Source organism: Cheilinus undulatus, linkage group 18, assembly GCF_018320785.1.
Source record: "Cheilinus undulatus linkage group 18, ASM1832078v1, whole genome shotgun sequence".
In the NCBI taxonomy this organism is placed as follows: domain Eukaryota; kingdom Metazoa; phylum Chordata; class Actinopteri; order Labriformes; family Labridae; genus Cheilinus; species Cheilinus undulatus.
In genome coordinates this window covers 5,805,514-5,824,551 of record NC_054882.1, presented here as the reverse complement: position 1 = coordinate 5,824,551, position 19,038 = coordinate 5,805,514, and the positions used below count along the sequence as shown (strand labels likewise).

The window sequence follows — 19,038 nt, the reverse complement described above, 5'->3', positions numbered from 1 at the left end:
GCCAGTATCACAGGAGGTCCTTTGCATTACCTGCCAATTTTGAAAGGCCACACCCCACACATCCTGAGCTGGATTGACTTGAAATTTGAAACTCAAATCTACTTTAAAAAAAAAAAAAAAAAAAAAAAAAAAAGCCTCTAGACTGATGGTTCTCAACTGGTGGGCCAGGACCCAAAAGTGGGTCATGGAGCTGTTTTCAGTGGGCTGCGTGTCTACAAAAAAAAAAAAAAAAAAAAAAAAAAAAAAAACATGGCAAAAGTTATTCGAAGGCCGGAGCAGACATTAATCCAAATATGTTATTTAGTCTTTTTCTCCTTGTTGGGAAGTAAATTTTGGTTTTTTTCTTGGGTACTTAACTTATATGAGAAAAATAAGTAAATAAATGAGTAAATAATAAAACAAGTAAAAATAAGTAAGTAAAAAACAATATGATAAAGTGTTTATTTCTAAAGATCTCTATAAAATAACCAGAATGTTCATGTTATCAGGGTAAACTCAGTAAAGTAAAATGTCGGCATGTCTTCTCAGGGTTTCTGTAATGATTGACTTCATCAGTTTGTTTGTTTTTGTCCCGTCTCTTGTTTTAGTCACATGTTTCGGTTCATCTAAGGTCCAAACTGTAATGCTGCTCATTCTCAGACATTTGGGTCTTGGTTTCTAATTGAGGAGGTGCTGGTGAGTCTTTAGGCGAGACCAGTTGAGAAGACATCAATGGTCTGTCTTAGACCATTAATGCCCACCATGATTGGTACCAAATGTTCTGTGGATACTCTTTAAACAAAGCTTATTAAAAGTTGCATAAGGTTTGTTGTCATCTTACTTCATTTCAACATTATTGATCCACAAACTCTGAGTGATGGGCAGGGCTTAGAAGGAAAATGGCCATAACTCAATCACAATATTTCCAATAATCATAAATCTTGGTGTAGAACTTCAGACTCTGACTTGGACAAGACAAAATTGTTGTGCATGCATAGGGGGCTGGTATTAATCAAATTCTGCAGTGCCATCACATATTTGCTCATAACAACCCAAGATGCCTTTGATCAATCCTGATGAAACTCACTGTAGATATTTAAATCTGTCTTTTAAACATGCACGCCACATTTCATTCAAATCTGATGAAGGAATGTGGAGTGACAGAGCTTTGGGTGTGCTGCTGAAATGCTGCAGACTTTGAGATGAAGAAGATTCTTCAAACAGAATCAAATCTACTGAAAGAGACATTTTTCAGCTTTATGAATTCTGTTTGTTGCTTTTAGTGATTTAAAGAGTTTGAGCCCACAAATTGCTATTTGTAGCTAGCTTACTGTTCTTTTCTCTGAGGCAAAGATGGGCAAAAAGTGTTCAAAGGTTGGAGAAATGGGCAAAAAGTAGAAAAAATGGGTTAAGGTGGCAATTAGAAGTGGCAAAAATGGGTAAAAAGTGGCATAAATGGGCCAAAATTGGGTACAAATGACAAAAATGGGGGAAAAAGCAAAACTGGGCAAAAGTTGCAAAAAGAAGAAGAAGAAAAAAAAAACCTCCACCAACTAGTCTCCTCACATCCCAGATGTTTATAGACTGTTGTTAAAAGTAGAGGGGATGCTACACAATGGTAAACATGGCCCTGTCCCTACTTTTTTAGATGTGTTGCTGCCATTAAATTTGAAATAAGCTGATATTTTTTTCATGAAATGTCTCAGTTTTAACACCTGATATTTTGTTTATGTTCTATTGTAAATAAAATGAGTTTATGAGATTTGGCAATCATGCCTTCTGCTTTTATTTACATTTCACACAGCACCCCAAAACAATGTTTTGGGGTTATTTTGCTGCCTCTGGCACTGGGTGCCTTGACTGTGTGCAAAGAATCATGAAATCTGGAGACTATCAAAAGATTTTGGGCCGCAACGTAGGGCCTAGTGTCAGAAAGCTGGGTCTGGGTCATGGGTGTTCCAGCAGGACAATGACCCAAACATACCTCAAAAAGCACCAAGAAATGGTTGGAGACAAAGCGCTGGAGAGTTCTGAAGTGGCCAGCAGTGAGTCCGGATCTAAATCCCATTGAACACCTATGAAGAGATCTTAAAAATGCTGTTGCAAGAAGCACCCTTCAAATCTGAGAGACCTGGAGCAGTTTGCAAAAGAAGAGTGGTCCAAAATCCCAGTTGAGAGTTGTAAGAAGCTTGTTGATGGTTATAGGAAGTGATTGGTTTCAGTAATTTTTTTTCCAAGAGTGTGCAACCAAATATTAAGTTGAGGGTGCCAATAATTTTGTCCATCCCAGTTTTTGAGTTTTGTGTAAAATTATGTCAATTTTGTCTTTTTTCTTCAGATTTTTAGTGTTGCTCCAATGCACATAAAGGCAATAAACACATGTATACCAAAAAAATTGTAATTGCAACAATTTCTGTGAAAAATTGTGTATTTTCTAGGGGTGCCAATACTTTAGCCCATGACTGTAACTTCAGTGTAGAAACTGGATTTGAACACAGGATCCCTCTTCGAGATCAGACGACACCGCAGCTCTAATTTCAAAGACTTAACTTGTCTCAGCAGACCATCAAATGAGCTGACACTTCATCCGACACACACTTGTGTGGCCCCTGGATTTAAGGGGCCTCTTCCAGTCTCTCACTAATGCCTGCAGGGAAAATAGCAAAGTTGCTATGTCACTTTGGAAATACCTTAAAGTTACTATTATCAGGACTATTATGTAGTGAGTGAGCTGATAAACTGATGAGATTAAAAGTGTCAGATTCAGTTGAAGTTGGATTCATGAGTCATTTTATGTTGTGGTTATCTACATAAAGTTTTTGAATACAACAAATGTGGTTATTTTTGATAAAACTGCCATATTTAAGCTCTACTTTAGTTCATATTTCAGTGAAAGCAACCCCAACATTTCCCAGATTACAAGGTTTACTTAAACGAACATGCAGCCAATACTCATTATCCTATCAAACTGGTGAAACAGATTTAAAACTGTAGCTGCTCTTGATTACAAAAGTAGTGTACTGTATCAACACAGATGTTACATTAAGATTTTGTCTTTTATTCAATTTGGCACGCGCAGGAAACGCTGACAGACACCTTTACATTCAGATTTGAGTTACATGCTGGGACAGTGGATCGGTAGGATGAAGCGCAGCAGCTGCGAACATGTTGCACAAACAGCACGCTGCCTCGAGGCGCTTTTACATGAATGTGAGACAAAATTACAGTCTGTGTTGTGGTAGCCTGCTGATATTTGCATGCCGTGTTCAGTGTGAGTGTACGTGCAGGAGAGCGCGCGTCCTGCCCGGTTTATTGTGCGTAATCTTTTGCCAAGAGTGCTGCGGTGCGGCAAACCTCTGTGCATGGCAGAGAATAAAATAAAAATCCAATTAACTCGACCGCCATTACGAATTCGTCTTGTTTTATTTGCTACTAATTATTCTGGCGGCAGACAGCGCTCAGACACAGGGTTTTACCTGGACTGTATAAGAGGAGAGGCTGGCAGACGCATATCCACATACGTTTGCGCACGCGTAACACATGCATCCACATGCTCGCGCCCACCCTCACCCCCTGTCCCACACATAAAGGAGAGCACACAGCTGAAGTCTCACGGGGCCAGACGGCAAAAATGACAAGTACGCGGGATGCTGCGCTCCATCCAAGCGGAGCCTACTGTGCGTTTTTACGCACGGCAGCAGGTCCGAGCTCATCTAAAAACAGCCTTTTTCAGTTTATCTCGATCCTGTTTGTGATACTGCTCTTCCAGGTCCTGCCAGCATCAGCTCATCCTCAGTGTCTGAACTTCGAGCCCCCCTTCAAACCTCCGTGGCACCTGGAGTTCTGCACGCAGTATGAGGAGTTTGGCTGCTGTGACCAGAAGACAGACAACACGATCGCTGAGAGATACTGGGACATCGTTGACCAGCTGGAAGAGACGGGCTATGAGCTCTGCGCAGACATGCTGAAGGAAATAATGTGTCAGGTAAATTTATGTTCCTCTAAAGCTGCTCTCATGAAGGGCTTTACACTTTCTGGCACACGCTTGTTCGCTCCAGAGGATGTTGCAAGCCTTGTTCTGCAGAAATATTTTTAAGTTTTGATGTATAAATTAAGAACAGTCCAACTTTTACCTCACTGAGTTATTAAGCACTAAAACATTTTCTCACAAGAAAGACTAGACCTACTTTTGTAGACTTGCAAGTGTAAGAGTTATAAAAATGTAATTTGTTGCATTGAATCCAAACACATGACTGTTTCTCTGATCCCCTTAAACCAAACTGTAAGAGCTGGAGACAATGTGGAGTAAAACAGAGCTGTTATTATCTAAAACTATGCCACTAAATTAGATCACTCCAGTGAGGGCTATCATTGTTTTTAAAGAAACTTCAGTCCCCCCAAACCAACACTGGAGCCAGCAACTAATGCTAAGACCTGGAGTGCTTGAGCTGCAGAGCTGTATCACTGAATAACAGGGATGCAGGACATTATCAACAAGACACTAGTGTTGGCAGGTAATAGATTAGTGCAGGGGTTCTCAATGTTGGGGTCAGGACCCCATTGGGGGTCATGAGACACTGAGATGGGGTCTCCAGATGCTTTAAAAAACTAACAACAGTTTTGAATTAAACTGTTGCCACTTTACACCAATTTTGCCTAATTTTAACCCATTTTTATCACTTTTCCCCACCAATTTTAACATATTTTTGCAACTTAAAACCAATTTTTTGTCAATTTTAAACCCTTTCCACCACTTTTTTCTGCCTGTTTTTGCCACTCCTAAACCAAATCATGCAACTCTCTGCCTATTGTTGGCTCTGCTGACACATCACTGCCACTATTAACCACGTTTACCACTTTTTCAGCCGCACTTCACAATTTCATTCGGCTATTTTTGCCAGTTTCTGACTATTTCTGCCTCAGCTTACCCCTTTTTGCCAGTTTATATCAATTTTCATTCCATTTAAGTCAAAGTCAAAGTATCTTTAGTGGTATCCCTTGGGAGAAATTTGTCTTGGGCAGAGGAGTCTGCTGTACAGACAACACATTCAGCTCATTTGCAACATATTCAGATCATTTGGCACATTTAACTCATGCATCCAGGATTGGTCAATAAATAAAAATACATAAAAATACATAGTCAACAGGATCAGGTAAAAAGTGCATACTAGCATCACAGTGCAAATTCAGCATCACATGACCTCAGACTCTCTTGTCTGTCCATCCTGAGCAATCTGCTCATTTATGAGCTTCACTGACAGTGGGATGAACGAGTGTTTGGATCTGTTATGTCTACATAGGAACTCTGTACCTCCTTCCTGAGTTAACTAAAACATATTCAGATTGCAGTACATGAGACGTATCAGATAAGATACTGTCTGCAAGTCTTAGGGTTGTTTGTTCAAACAGGTCTTGAGGAGTTACAGGTGCTGCCATAACAATGATTTTGCCTGCTGTTTTTGTCAGCTTTAGTATTTGAGTTTTTCATTTAACAGTTAAGTTGCCGAACCAGCTGGTAATACCGTACCGTAACACGGGCTCAATAGTTGCTCTGTAGAAAATCAACATAATATTCCTACACACACCAAACACTCTGAGTCCACGGAGAAAATGCATGTGCTGGTGGATTCGGGCACAAACACTCTCCACTTGCATACCAAATTTACCAATTTTCCACCTATTTTTGCTAAGTTAATGCCATTTCTGCCACTTTTGAATCCCTTTTACCACTTAATATCCGCATTTTTTTCCACTTTAGCACATTTTTGCCACTTTTTTATTAATTTTTGGCATTTCTCCCCCATTTCTGCTACTTTTAAAATCCAATTTCACCACCTTTCCCACCATTTTTTGCCATCATTAACCCATTTTAGCTATTTTTAACGTATTTTAATTCTATTTTTAAGAGAAGGATTTCACATTTTTAAGAGGGCTACTTACTACACAAATGAATTAAAATGTGTTTCTTTGATAAGAGTGGTTGTTAATCAGGTTAAATATAAAATACCACAGCTTAACTTTACAATGGACCATGATTTTGCTGGCCCCCAGTTTGGGCCCCAGAAAGCTCTCCCATTTTTCCCCCTTATGGACGGTCTTGTCCACATGACTATTCTTGAATGTTCATGGCTGTGTTCAGCCACCTTCAGGTACAGTGGGGGTCCCCGGTCTTTGGCACCTTTATTTTAAGGGTCATGGGCTGAAAAGGTTGAGAACCCCTGGATTAGTGGACCTACCTCAGCTGAAGTTTTCCTCTATTCTCTTCATTTCTTAAAGTTAAAATATGTCCTTATGACTGAACTTTACAGCTAATTTAATTCTTAGACTTCAGAAAAATGTGTTTTATTTCCAGCACTTTGTCACAATTGTCTCGGGGAATTGCCATGGAAACTTGCTGTTTGATTTGGAGGATTCATTTAACAGCAGGGCAGTTCTAATACAAAAGAGCTATGTATACATCAGTATCAATATCAATATCAGTATTGGCTAGAATATGATTGGAAATATTTGCACTTTGAACACCAGCAAAAAAAACAGTATTGTGCATCTCTGCTAAATGGAGATTACTGGAACTATTGTACTGCCAAAGAGGAGATCTGGTTGCTGAAATGCTCTAAATCAGTGATACTCAACATGTGGCTCTTTTGTGACTATTTGTGACTCTTATATGTCTTAATTTGAAATATTATTCCCCCAGAAAACCTTAAAAAGGGAAACACTGACCTTCAGAAATAAATCACATTAATCAGTTTGTTTTCGAGACGTACACGGAAGGCTTTAAGTGTCAAACTTAGTTGTCCAATTTATCCCTTTTTTGCCTTCTTCACCATTTTTTGCCACTTTTCACCCAATAAAGCTACTTTTGCAATTAAACACCTCTACTTTCCTTCTTCTTTGCACATTTTTGCCACTTTTCACTATCACCAATCATGGATCTTTAAAAAACCTGAACTGCCAATTCTGCTTTTGGCTGATACTGATTATTTTCTTTTTAACTGACAGCATACACCTTCAATGTTCCAATCTTATTTTATTGAAAAACATTGAACAATACCTGTGAAACAATGCAAACTTGTTGTTTTAACTGCACATGAGGTAGTTCTCTCAAATATAAATGAAAAGTTTAGAGCATTGCTGTCCAAACTACTAAATTATATCAGTGCTTTTAGTCTTTCATTTTTCACATTTAGTAGGTAGAGGTAGATAAGATCAGTTTCATATGTATCGGCCAATCATTGATCCCGCAAAATTAAGGAAATCGGCGCCAATCGATTGGTGCACCCCTCACCATTTTTTGCCACTTTTTGCCCATTTAAGCTATGTTTTGCCATTAAATACCACTTGTTTTGTCTTTTTTGGCCCATTTTTGCAACTTCTTTTAGCCACTTTTATCCAATTTTTGCCCTTTTTTTAACTTTTTTTTTTGCCCATTTAAACTACCTTTTGCCATTATACACCACTTTTTCCCTATTTTTTGCCATTTTTGCCACTATTTGACTGCTTTTTGCCCGTTTTAGTCAATTTTTCTCTGTTTTTTGTTTTTTTGTATTTAGTTTTGCCAGTTATGGACCATTCTTTGCCACCCGCAACTCATTTTTTTTGTCAATTCTCATCAATTTTTGCTACTTTCTGACCCTTTCTGACTCTTTGACCATTTTTGCCATCTTTAACTTACTGTTATTTCTACTTCAAGTCATTTTTGCCACTTTTCACCCCTTAGATTGTGGCTCTTGCAAAGGTGTTTTTCAACATTTGGCTCTTTGGTTCATCAGGGTTGAGTATCACTGCTCTAAATTAAGAATATAAAATCTGTCTTTTCTTTCCTTTAACCAAAACTTTAATTTGGTCTAAATCCAAGCTGTCTGCCATGCTTCCCCTACAGAGAGAGATCCTCTTTAATTTTCACTGTCTGCCTGCCAAAGCCCCATTTGATTTGGTTTATCTGAAAATTAATACATACCACTGTTAAGAAATATTACAGCATTAAGAAAATGAATGTGCAGTCTCTGATTATGTGTTCAAAATAAAGTTACCTAAATTCCAAACTGCACATGCAAAAAAAAGGGACACTGTGTCAAATGTGAATAAAGACAGAATATAGAACCTGCATCCTCTTCAAGTACAGCACTAATACAAGATATTTTCATGTCAAAACGTATCAAATGCATTACTTTATGGAACTATACACTCATTCTGAGTTTGATGCATTCAATATATTCTAAAAAAGTTGAGACAGTAGCATTTTTACCACTGAGTTACATCCCCTTTTCTACTCACAACACTCTGCAAGCACCGGATCACTGAAGACGCTAACTGCTAAGGTGCTGAAAGTGGAATTTTTCCCATTCTTGCTTGAAGCTCATCTTAAGATGCTCAGCAGTGCAGCGAGTCTGTTGTAAAGGGGCAGATATCAATACCAATTATTAATAGTGCATGAGATCGATAACTGATATTTAGAATCCATATGCATTTGTTATAAGAAACAAAATGTACATCATATGAGAAAAGTTAAATTGCATGTTAAGAAATTGAGAAAGCTTAACAATTTATCCCTGCTGTCAATACGAGAAACTGCACAGACATAGCAGCAGACTAAAGGAAGATGTAGTTCACTCCCTAGGTAAGACTACTGAGAGGGAAGATAAAGCCAGAGGGGAAGACGCACCTTGCTGTGGAGCCAAAATAGCACACATTTGAACACCTTCTTCACATTTTCCATTGGAGACAGGCCTAGACTGCGTGCAGGCCAGTCTAGGCCCCGCCCTCTTTAATTGTGAAGCCATGCAGTTGTAACTCGTGCAGAATGTGGTTTTGTGTTGTCTCTGATATAAGCAGGGACTTCTCAAAAAAAAAACACCGCCTGGATGGGAGCACATGTTGCTTCAAAAACCTGTGCGTATCTCTGAATGTTAACTTTGTGCTGATAACAATCTGGATGGTCTTTTCCTCTTTAGCCCGGAGGACTCAACGGCCATTATTTTCAAAAACAATCTGAAATGTGGACTAGTCATCATAATCAACCGATATCACAGAGCAATGACAGTTTTTAAAGCCAGCCGAGGGGTTGGAGGTCACAGGCATTCAGTGTTGGTTTTTCGGCCTTGCCCGTTACATGCAGAACTTTCTCCTGATTCTCTGAATCTTTGGATATTATGAACTGTAGATTGTGAAATCTCTACATTGCCTGTAGAACCACGCTGTGGAAAACTGACTATTTGGCCATGCAGTCTTTCACAAAGTGAAGAACCTTGTTTGTGAATGACTAAGCCTTTCAGAAGTACTTCCTTTAAATCCAATTATACCACTATAACCTATTATCAATTAATCTAGCTGTTGAATGTTGAATATGCCCATTCATTCTAGGCGTTTTGTGAGCAATCCACAACTTTCCCAGTCCTTTTTTGCCCCTGCTACTACTTCATGAAACTTGTTGTAGGCATCGACTCAGAATATGTGTATAGTTCCAACATTTATCAATTTGAACACTGAATATCTGGTCTTAGTGCATTATTTCACTGAATACAAGTTGCAAAGGATTTACATATCCCTGCATTGCTTTTAATCACATTTTACACAATGTCCTGACTTTTGGAATTGGGTTTTTATACTTCACTGGCAAAAACAGGGAATGCAGTTTGAGGAGAAAGGCCACAAAAGTAAAATGTAATCTCATCGATGTTATATATAAATCCAGACTGTTGTCACATGTATGGTAAGAACCGTAGGTTTCTACCACCTGTACCAGCCAACTTCTTGTTCCCCAACCACTGTACATATTAATCAAATAATGCAACTAAATCTGTCTACATGCATTAACAGTTATACATATGCATTTGCTCCAACAGGACATGCTGTGTCATGCTTGCAAATAGTTTCCTGAATCAGGAAACATGTTTATTTCTACCAATGGAGATGAGCATTTAAAAATTGTTCAATTAAAAATCAAGTGTGTCTTGTCTGTCCCTCCCAGGAGTGTTCTCCCTATGCTGCCCACCTTTATGATGCTGAGGATCCCTACACACCTGTCAGAGAGCTACCTGGGCTTTGCTTTGGCTACTGCTCAGAGTTTCACAGCAAATGTCGCCACGTGGTTAAATATCTAACAGAGAACCAGCTGCTGAGGGACACCTCGGAGCGAGATGCGTCCACTTTCTGCAGCTTAGTCGACCTGTCAGACCAGGACTACTGCTACCCCAATGTTCTGAAGAGCTCAGACCTCAACAGCAACCTGGGTCAGGTGGTGGAGGACCCCAGAGGATGTCTCCAGCTGTGCCTGGCCGAGGTGGCCAATAATCTCAGGAACCCCGTTTTGATGCTGCACAGTGGAGATGAAACCCATCGCATGTTCATTGCAGAGCAGGTGGGCTTTGTTTGGGTTTACCTGCCTGATGGGAGTCGACTGGAGCAGCCCTTCTTGGACATGAGCGGGGAGGTGATGACCACGCCCTGGCTAGGGGATGAGAGGGGCTTCCTGGGCATGGCCTTCCACCCCAAGTACAGAGACAACGGACGCTTCTTCATCTACTACTCGATCCAGGTCAACAGTAAGGTGGAGAAAATCCGAATCAGTGAGATGAAGGTGTCTGCCTACGATATGAACGTGGCTGATCCTTACTCAGAGAGGTACGAGAACAGCTGAGCTCTTTAAGAGAATCACAGTTTGGTTCAGTTTTTGTAGTTCTGTAGGGGAAAACATTTCTTTGACAACAGAACATAAACAACATATCAGATTTACCATTTCATGAAGTTATTAGCTCATTTTGAATTGGCAGCCACACATTTTTAAATAAGTGGGGGCAGGGCCATGTTTACCATTGTGTAGCATCCTCTCCTCTTTCAAACACAGTCTGTAAATGTCTGAGAAGAGAAGACACCAGTTGGTGGCGTTTTGGGAGAGGAATGTTGTCTCAGGCAGGCCAGTTCAGCATCCAGACTCTTCTATTGTGAAGCCATGCTGTTGTGAATTTGGTATGTGGTTTAGAGTTGTCTCGCTGGAATATGCAAAGCCTTCGTTGACAGAGATGTTGTCTGGATTGGAGCATATGTTGCTCTAAAACCTCTATCAGTATTGATTGTTCCTTTCCAGATGTGTAAGCTGCCTGAGCCATAGGCACTAATGCAACCCCATACTTTTGAACTGTGCCAGGATAACAAGTGGGATGGTCCTTCTCCTGTTTAGTCTGCAGGACACAGCATCTGTGGTTCACATAAGAATTTCAAATTTGATATGTGACCACAGAACAGTTTTCCATTCCGCCTCAGTCCATTTTAAATGAGCTTTGGCCCAGAGAAGACAGTGGTGTTTCTTTTTTGCATGATCCAGTTTTAAGTGTCATTTGTGGATGGCACAGCCAACTTTGTTGACAGACTTCTGGAAGTGTTCCTGAGTCCATGCAGTGATTTTAAGTTCAGAATCATGCCTGTTTTAATACAGTGCTTCCTGGGGGCCACAGGATTAGCAGCATCCTGTACTGACCTTCAGATTTGTCCCTTGGGCACACAGATTTCTCCAAATTCTCTGAATCATTTGATGATGTTATGGGCTGTAGGTGGTGGGATACTCAAAGTCTTTGCAATGTTACATTGAGGAACATTTTTTGAGATTGTTCCACAATTCTTTGTATGTACATTTTCAGAAAGGTTTTCCCTGTTTACATGGAGACTGAGACGGGGCATTTTGAAAAACTTTCACTCTGGAGCCCCAAATTGTTCTGTTTTCAGGAACCACAATGCCGTTCTCGTGTAAACTCACGGCCAAAACGTTACAAAAGTTTTGCGTTTTCACCTGAAAACGTTGTCATGTTAACAGGGCCTTAGAGGCCGTCTTTTGCAGATTTGAACTTGTGCCCATCTTTACTTCTGAGAGACTCTGCCTCTTCTAAATGCTCATTTTTTTATCCAATCATATGGTGATCGTCGCGTCTTTGGTTTTATTTTGGTGACTTCCTGTTCCGGTATGCTGGATTGAGGGGCAACTTTACTCGCTGCTGTGAGGCCCCCCCACCCCCCCACCCCCTTGGCGCGGAGATTCATATTACTGACCTGTTGCCAAATAAATCAACTAAATGCAAAATGCTCCTCTAGCTGTTTTTTATTCGTACCCTTTACTTCTGTTGCCCTATCCCTACTTTTTTGGTATGTGTTGCTGCCATTACATTAAACATGAGCTAATACTTTTCACAAAGTGATAAAATGTCTCAGTTTCAACATGCTCTTTCATAAATAAAATATGTGTTTCTGAGATTTGCAAATCATTTCATTCTGGTTTTATTTACATTCTAAAAGCGCCCCAACTTTTTTGGAATTGGGGTTGTATATGCCTTAGATATTTTTTTAGATGGAGACAGATCTAGAGAGAGCAAGACTTATTTTTCCCTTTTGGCTCACTATACTAAGCAAAGCCAGGTTTTACACCTCCAAGGCGCCAGTAAAATAAAGACCACCTGATGAATCTGTGTTGCATATGTCTCAGCTGTCTTTATGGTTATGATGTGCTATGAAAAAACCTTTCCAGATTGCTTTAAGCTGACATTACTGGAGTCAACAGTTATAGTTTCCCCACAATTATTTTTGTCAATTGTTTTAGTGAGGTAACAAAAATCTTAGAACATGAGTATAGAGGTACGTGAGAATGATAATTTTTCTGTGTTTTAGAGGGACTTTTTGATGCCTTGGGCCTTCTCTGTTATCACTTCTTCCTGTTCGACGAATAATTACTGCACTTGGAATGAGTGATATAAACCCAAGCATCAGTGTTGATGGGATAAACGCTGTATGGAGTATTACCTCAGGGCACGCTTAAGATTCATGGCAACCATAGAAACTTATGTCATGATCAACTGTAGTAGATGTGTTTGAAATTAACGATATCTTTCTTATACATTCAGGGTCATTCTGGAGATTGAGGAGCCAGCTGCTAACCATAACGGAGGCCAGCTGCTGTTCGGCCTCGATGGATATTTGTACATCTTCACTGGAGATGGTGGGAAAGCTGGGGATCCATTTGGGAAGTACGGGAACTCACAAAACAAGTAAGGAACCTAAGAAAAAGCAGATTTCAACAGGTTGCCTGACGTAATCCTGCCCTCCTCCTAAGAATAGAGAATACCCTACCACCTGTTGCTGTCTGAATAAGCAGTTTGAAATGGATTTTTATAGTATGTAATTTATTTCCTTATATCTTCATTTTAAATGTCAAGGTCAGCTCAGTCAAGTTTGTGTTCATGTTACTACCGCTTTAAGTGGCTATTTCAAATATTTACTGTTGAAATCTAACTGTAGGCTGTTAGCCCATAATAATTCCCTGCTTTTCATGAATAACCTGTTTACCAGAGGTAGAAAGTAACTAATTACATTTACCCAAATTACTGCAATCGAGTAGATTCTTGGTGGGCTTATACTTTTTTAGAGTACATTTTAAAATCATTAATTTTGCTTTTAGTATATTATGGGGCAAGTACTGTGCTTCACCACATTTTTGTTCCAAATGCATGGACTGTAATATGAAGTTGACCCTCCTTTAACAGCTATTACAGCCTCCATTCTTCTTGGAGCACTTCCATAAGATTTTGGAGAGCATCAATGGGAATTTGTGCCCATGCATTCTGGAGAGCATTTATGAAGTCAGGCACTGAATTTGGAAAAGAATGCCTGGCTCTCAATCTCTGTTCCAGTTCATCCCAAAGGTGCTCTATAGGGTTGAGATCAGGGCTCTAATCAGGTTCTTCTACACCAAACTCATCAAACCATGTCTTTATAGTCCTCTCTTTGTGCTCTGGGGCACAGTCATACTGGAACAGAAAAGGGTCTGTTGCTACAAAGTTGGAAGCATAGCATTGTCCAGAATGTCTTGGTATGCTGAAGCATTTAGACTGGCCTTCACTGGAGATAAGGGGCCTAGCCCAAACCCTGAAAATCAGCCCCATACTATTATCCCTTCTCAACCAAACTTCACAGTTGGAACAATGCAGTCTCAACCATCCGAGGGCCAAAACAGAGAAGCGTAATTTGTCATAATAAACAGCCATGAAAACCCATTCCACTGGGCTCCCACTGCACAGTTTAGTACTTACATTAATGCCAGTGGAAGTTCAGAACTTATCAGCTTTGGAAACAGCAGCGCATTGGCGACTTTTGCACACCATGCGCTTCAGCAGTCGTTGACCCCACAAAATCTCAAGCCGCACCATATTTGTATTGTTAAAAGTGATGCAAAACCATAGCAAAATTAGGCAAAAAGTGGTGAAACAAAGAAAAAAATGGGTAGAAATTGGCAAAAAAGTGTCCAAAAATGGGTTGTCAGTGGCAAAAATGTGTTGAAAGTATCAATAAGGTAAAAAGACTTGGTAAAGGTAGTAAAAATGGCTTAAAAGTGATGAAAAAATGTGGCAAAAATGGGAAAAAAAAGTGTCTGAACAAAAGCGAAAATAGGTGAAAGTGGCACAGTGTTGCAATAATGGGTTCAAAGTTGCAAAAAGGTGGTTATATGGGATTAAAAGAGGTGAAAAATTTGGCAAAAAGTGGCCAGACAATGGGTTAAAAGTGGCAAAAACTAGTGAAAATGTCAAAAAGGTTGCAATAATGGGTGACAAGTGCCAAAAAGTGAGTAAAAATAGGTTAAAAGTGAAGAAAAATAGAGCAAAATTTGCAAACAGTTGGTAAACAGAGGCTAAAAGTGATGAAAAAATTGGCATAAATGCTGCTCATCCGACACACATGCACTGATATCAATTAATCACACCTGGGGAGGGCCCCATTCTCTGTGGGTTTTTTGTTCAGGGGCCCAGCCAAATCTGTGCGCAGGCCTGGTTATAGTACTTGCCATAAAGTTTTACTAATAGCGTATGGTGTATAAATTCCCAAGGCACTAATGACTTGCCACAAGTCACACTAGTGAGCCTTGCCACACCATTTGAGAACCACTGTCCTAGACTCTTCCACCTTCTAATATTACTGACAGTAGACTGTGGATAAAATGTCACGAACCGCCCCATTGCAAACGTGGCATCCATCACAGCGCCACTCTTGAAGTCTGAGCTCTTCAGAACGACACATTTTATATTATACACTGCATGGCTAGGTGCTTGATTTCATACACCTGTGACAACAGGTCTGACTAAAACACCTGAATTCACGAATTAAAAGGTGTGGCAAAACACTCAGTACTATGGAAACATTTTGAAAAGTAGTACTTCTGATTTACTTTCAGTTCACACATGAATTTAGTGTTTGTTGTTGCAGCAGACTCTATTAATCTTCCATCTTATCTGTTTTTTTCCACCAGAACCGCTCTGCTTGGAAAAGTCCTCCGTATTGATATAGATGGCTCTAACCCCAGTGGGGGGCCTTACAGAATCCCTCCTGATAACCCGTTCATAGGAGACGCTGACGCCCGCCCAGAGGTGTATGCATATGGCGTGAGAAACATGTGGCGATGCTCTGTGGACCGTGGAGATCAAGTCAGCAGATACGGCAGAGGCAGGATCTTCTGTGGAGACGTCGGTCAAAATCGCTATGAGGAGATTGACATCATTGAGAAAGGAGGAAACTATGGATGGAGAGCCAAGGAGGGCTTTGAGTGCTATGATCTGAAACTGTGCCACAACTCTTCCTTGAGTGAGTATACTCTGATAAAAATTACATTCTGTCTCTGGCTGGTTATTTTTGCCTCATTGGACTGTTTTCAGTCTAATTCTGATGCTACATATTTTCCTTAAACCCTGTTCATCTTTTCTCTGCCATCACAGATGACATCCTTCCTATATTTGCATACAGCCATCATGTTGGGAAGTCTGTGACAGGGGGATATGTGTACCGAGGCTGTGAATCACCCAATCTGAACGGCCTGTACATTTTTGGAGACTTTATGAGCGGGTAAGATTGTATTGATCTGAGCCAAGTATTTTACTCCAACTGTCAGGCTTGATTTCCTTTTTAGCTTTTTCATGAGAGGAGAGAAAACACATGAATTTATTAGCAGTCTGTTAAACTGTGGTGTATTTTTAAAATGAGTTTTTCTGGGTAATCCAAGTGTGATAATGTATTTTAAGCCCTGGTTGTCTGGAATTTCTGACATAAAAGGTTTGTCTCTAAACTGGGGAGATCTAACCCAGCATTTTATGGAAAAAGAAAACAGCAGAAGGCTGAGTCAAATAATTCAAGTGACCTTGGTCAAAGTATTGTGTTGTTTACCTTAGTTTTTATTGTGTTTGTAGTTCCTCATAATGCTTAGCGAATGCTGTTAATCTTGCAGTCGAATCATGGCGTTAGAGGAGGATAAGACGACAGGCAGCTGGAGGGAGAGGAGCGTCTGTATGGGTGAAAAGAAGACGTGTTCATTCCCTGGACTCATCAATCATCACCACAAGTTCATCATCTCTTTTGCTGAAGATGAAGCAGGTAAGATTTTATCAATCCCTCACAGTGTTGATTCATAAATCCAACCGTATCTCATGAGATGTCTGTCTTTCCAGGGGAACTTTACTTTATGGCCACTGCGTACCCAAGCTCCATGTCTCCTTTTGGGACTGTGTTCAAATTCGTGGACCCTTCCAGGTACAGTGTCACACTGAACCCAGCTTTTCATGATCATCATGGGGATACATGTAAGTGTTAATACATTTCTACTATTAAAACATAGCTGGATGGTAAACAGAGCCCTGTTGTAAAGATGGAGCTAAAAAATTCAGTTATCATGAAAAAGTTTAATTTTTTCTCCATGTTTCAATTTAAAAAGTAACACTTAAATTTATTCTAGATTCATCAAACACATAAAGTGAAATATTTCAAGACTTCTTTTTTATTTTAATTTTGAGGATTACAGATAACAGATCACAAAAGTTTAAAAAATTCAAAATATTAAAATAGCAGAAAACATCAGTCAAAAATGGGTTTTAAACAACAATAGTCTGGATTTTATTCATGTTTGTCTAATTTTGTCCCCTTTGAGGACACTAAGAGGGCACTTTGTCAAATTGTGTCCTTCTGGAGGGCAAATTGTCAAATTCTATGCTATTAAAAGAAAATAAGAGGGTATATTGTAAAATTTTGTAGACTAAGGGGACATTTAGATGGCATTTTGTCAAATTTTGTCCACGAGGAGGACATTAAGAAGGCATTTGTCAAATTTTGTTGACTAAGGGGACATTATGACGGCGTTTTGTCAAATTTTGTCCACTAAGGGGACATTATGCAGCATTTTGTCAAATTTTGTCCTATAAGGGGGCATTAAGAAGACATTTTGTCAAATTTTGCTCCCTTGGGGACATTATGATGGCATTTTGTCAAACTGTGTCCACTAAGGGAAATTTTGTTCATTACAAGGACATGTAGATGGCATTTTGTCAAATTTTGTCCACAAAGAGGACATAATGACGGCATTTTGTCAAATTTCGTTCAATAAGGGGGCATTAAGAAGACATTTTGCCAAATTTTGTCAACAAAGGAGATGTTAAGACAGCATTTTGTTCAATTTTGTCCACTAAGGGGACATTATGACAGCATTTTGTCAAATTTTGTCCACTTTAAGACATTAAGGAGGCATTTTGTCAAATTCATTCCACTAAGGGGACGTTAAGAGGGCATTTTATCATTTTTGTTCCTCTTAGGGCACCAAAGAGGGCTCTTTTTCTTGTTTATTCTCCTTTGAAGGCATCAGAGTAGGGACTTTTGCTATGATCCTCCTGACCCTTTGAGTCCACCTATGCATCACAGTAAGGAATCTGGATCTTACTGAAGCCAATACCAGCCAAACAATAGAGTTCTCATGGTGACACTTAAAAACATCTCAAGACACACGATAAAGCTCTGCATGATGAGACTCACCAGAACTCAGCTTAACAACACATTAAGCGAAACATTCAACTGCTGCGGTTATGATATATTCCCATTTAAACATAAACTTATCTGATTAACATACCATTAACTAGATAGGATTTTAAAAACCCTTCTTCTTTTGAACTGCAGAAGAGCTCCTCCGGGGAAATGTAAGCAGAAGCCGCTGCCTGTCAAAGTGAGAGGGAAAAAGGTTCCTTTCGTGCCGAGGGAATGTAAGTCACCTCAGTTTGCCTTTGCATTTTTATAGTTATAACTTCATCTGTCAGATTTTTATGGTGTGCACATACCAGACTCGTTGAAGAAAGGGTATAAAAGGCAGATTTTTTTCACTGACAAGATGGTGCCTCTGAAATTGTTCCTCTAACTCATATAAGTCTGATGTTTTCTAACTTCTCAGAATGAAAATGGTTTTGTTCTCTGAATAAACAACATACACACAACATATCATCAAGTTAATTAAACTGATGTTAGAGGTAAGACTAAGAAATCTGTTCTGGCAAGCCAATAAATTGTCTACATTCACAGCTTCCATTTCGTTCTCTATGGGCTGCCAAGTTGTATAATCACACAGAGGTCATATATAAAAGTATAAAAAGCAGGTCTATTTTACATCAAACATACTTAGAAAAGAAGGGGACCAGAGAGGAAAACATTTCAAACATTCAGGCTTGCTTTCAGGTCCAAAAATGTAATGCAGCCTTATAAAATGCAACATATGTGGCTGCAGAGTCAAACAAGTAAAACTGTGAAAATGGGTACTTACTGACATCTGTGCCATTTCAGTGACTCTGCTGGACAAGAATGAAAAACCTACAAGACCACCACCAAGAAAATTCAAACTACCCACCAAACCACCAGTGACAAGCAGCCAGATTACAACTACGACGACGACAGCCAGCACTACGACGACGACGGCAGCCAGCGCCACTACCACAACGCCTACGACGACAAGCACTGTGAAACCGAAATGGAAATCACTCGATAAGAATACAAGGCAGAAAAATAAGTTAAAACCATGGAAGAAAAAGAAAGAGATGAACAAGCAGGCAGCTAACCCACCAATGAAGAAGAACTCTTTGAGGAAGGACCAATCAAAGAAGACTCCTTTGGCAAAGCCTGCAAGAGACAAAGTAAAACCAAAATTCAATCAAACTGCTACGGCTGACTTCAAAAGCAACACTCTACAATCCCCCAACAACCTGAAAGATAAAGGCAAAAGGCTCA

At 39.7% G+C, this 19,038-nt stretch overlaps 1 protein-coding gene across 1 annotated transcript; it reads left to right on the top strand.

Annotated features, from left to right (window-relative positions):
- The first annotated feature begins 3,610 nt into the window (after window positions 1-3,610).
- Window positions 3,611-18,799, top strand: hhipl2 (HHIP-like 2). The gene is made up of 9 exons (XM_041813181.1): window positions 3,611-3,964; window positions 9,950-10,602; window positions 12,867-13,010; window positions 15,263-15,594; window positions 15,726-15,852; window positions 16,232-16,377; window positions 16,452-16,533; window positions 17,944-18,039; window positions 18,673-18,799. Exons 1-9 carry the CDS (start codon window positions 3,611-3,613, stop codon window positions 18,797-18,799), a joined length of 2,061 nt encoding a protein of 686 aa, XP_041669115.1.
- Window positions 18,800-19,038: the final 239 nt, after the last annotated feature.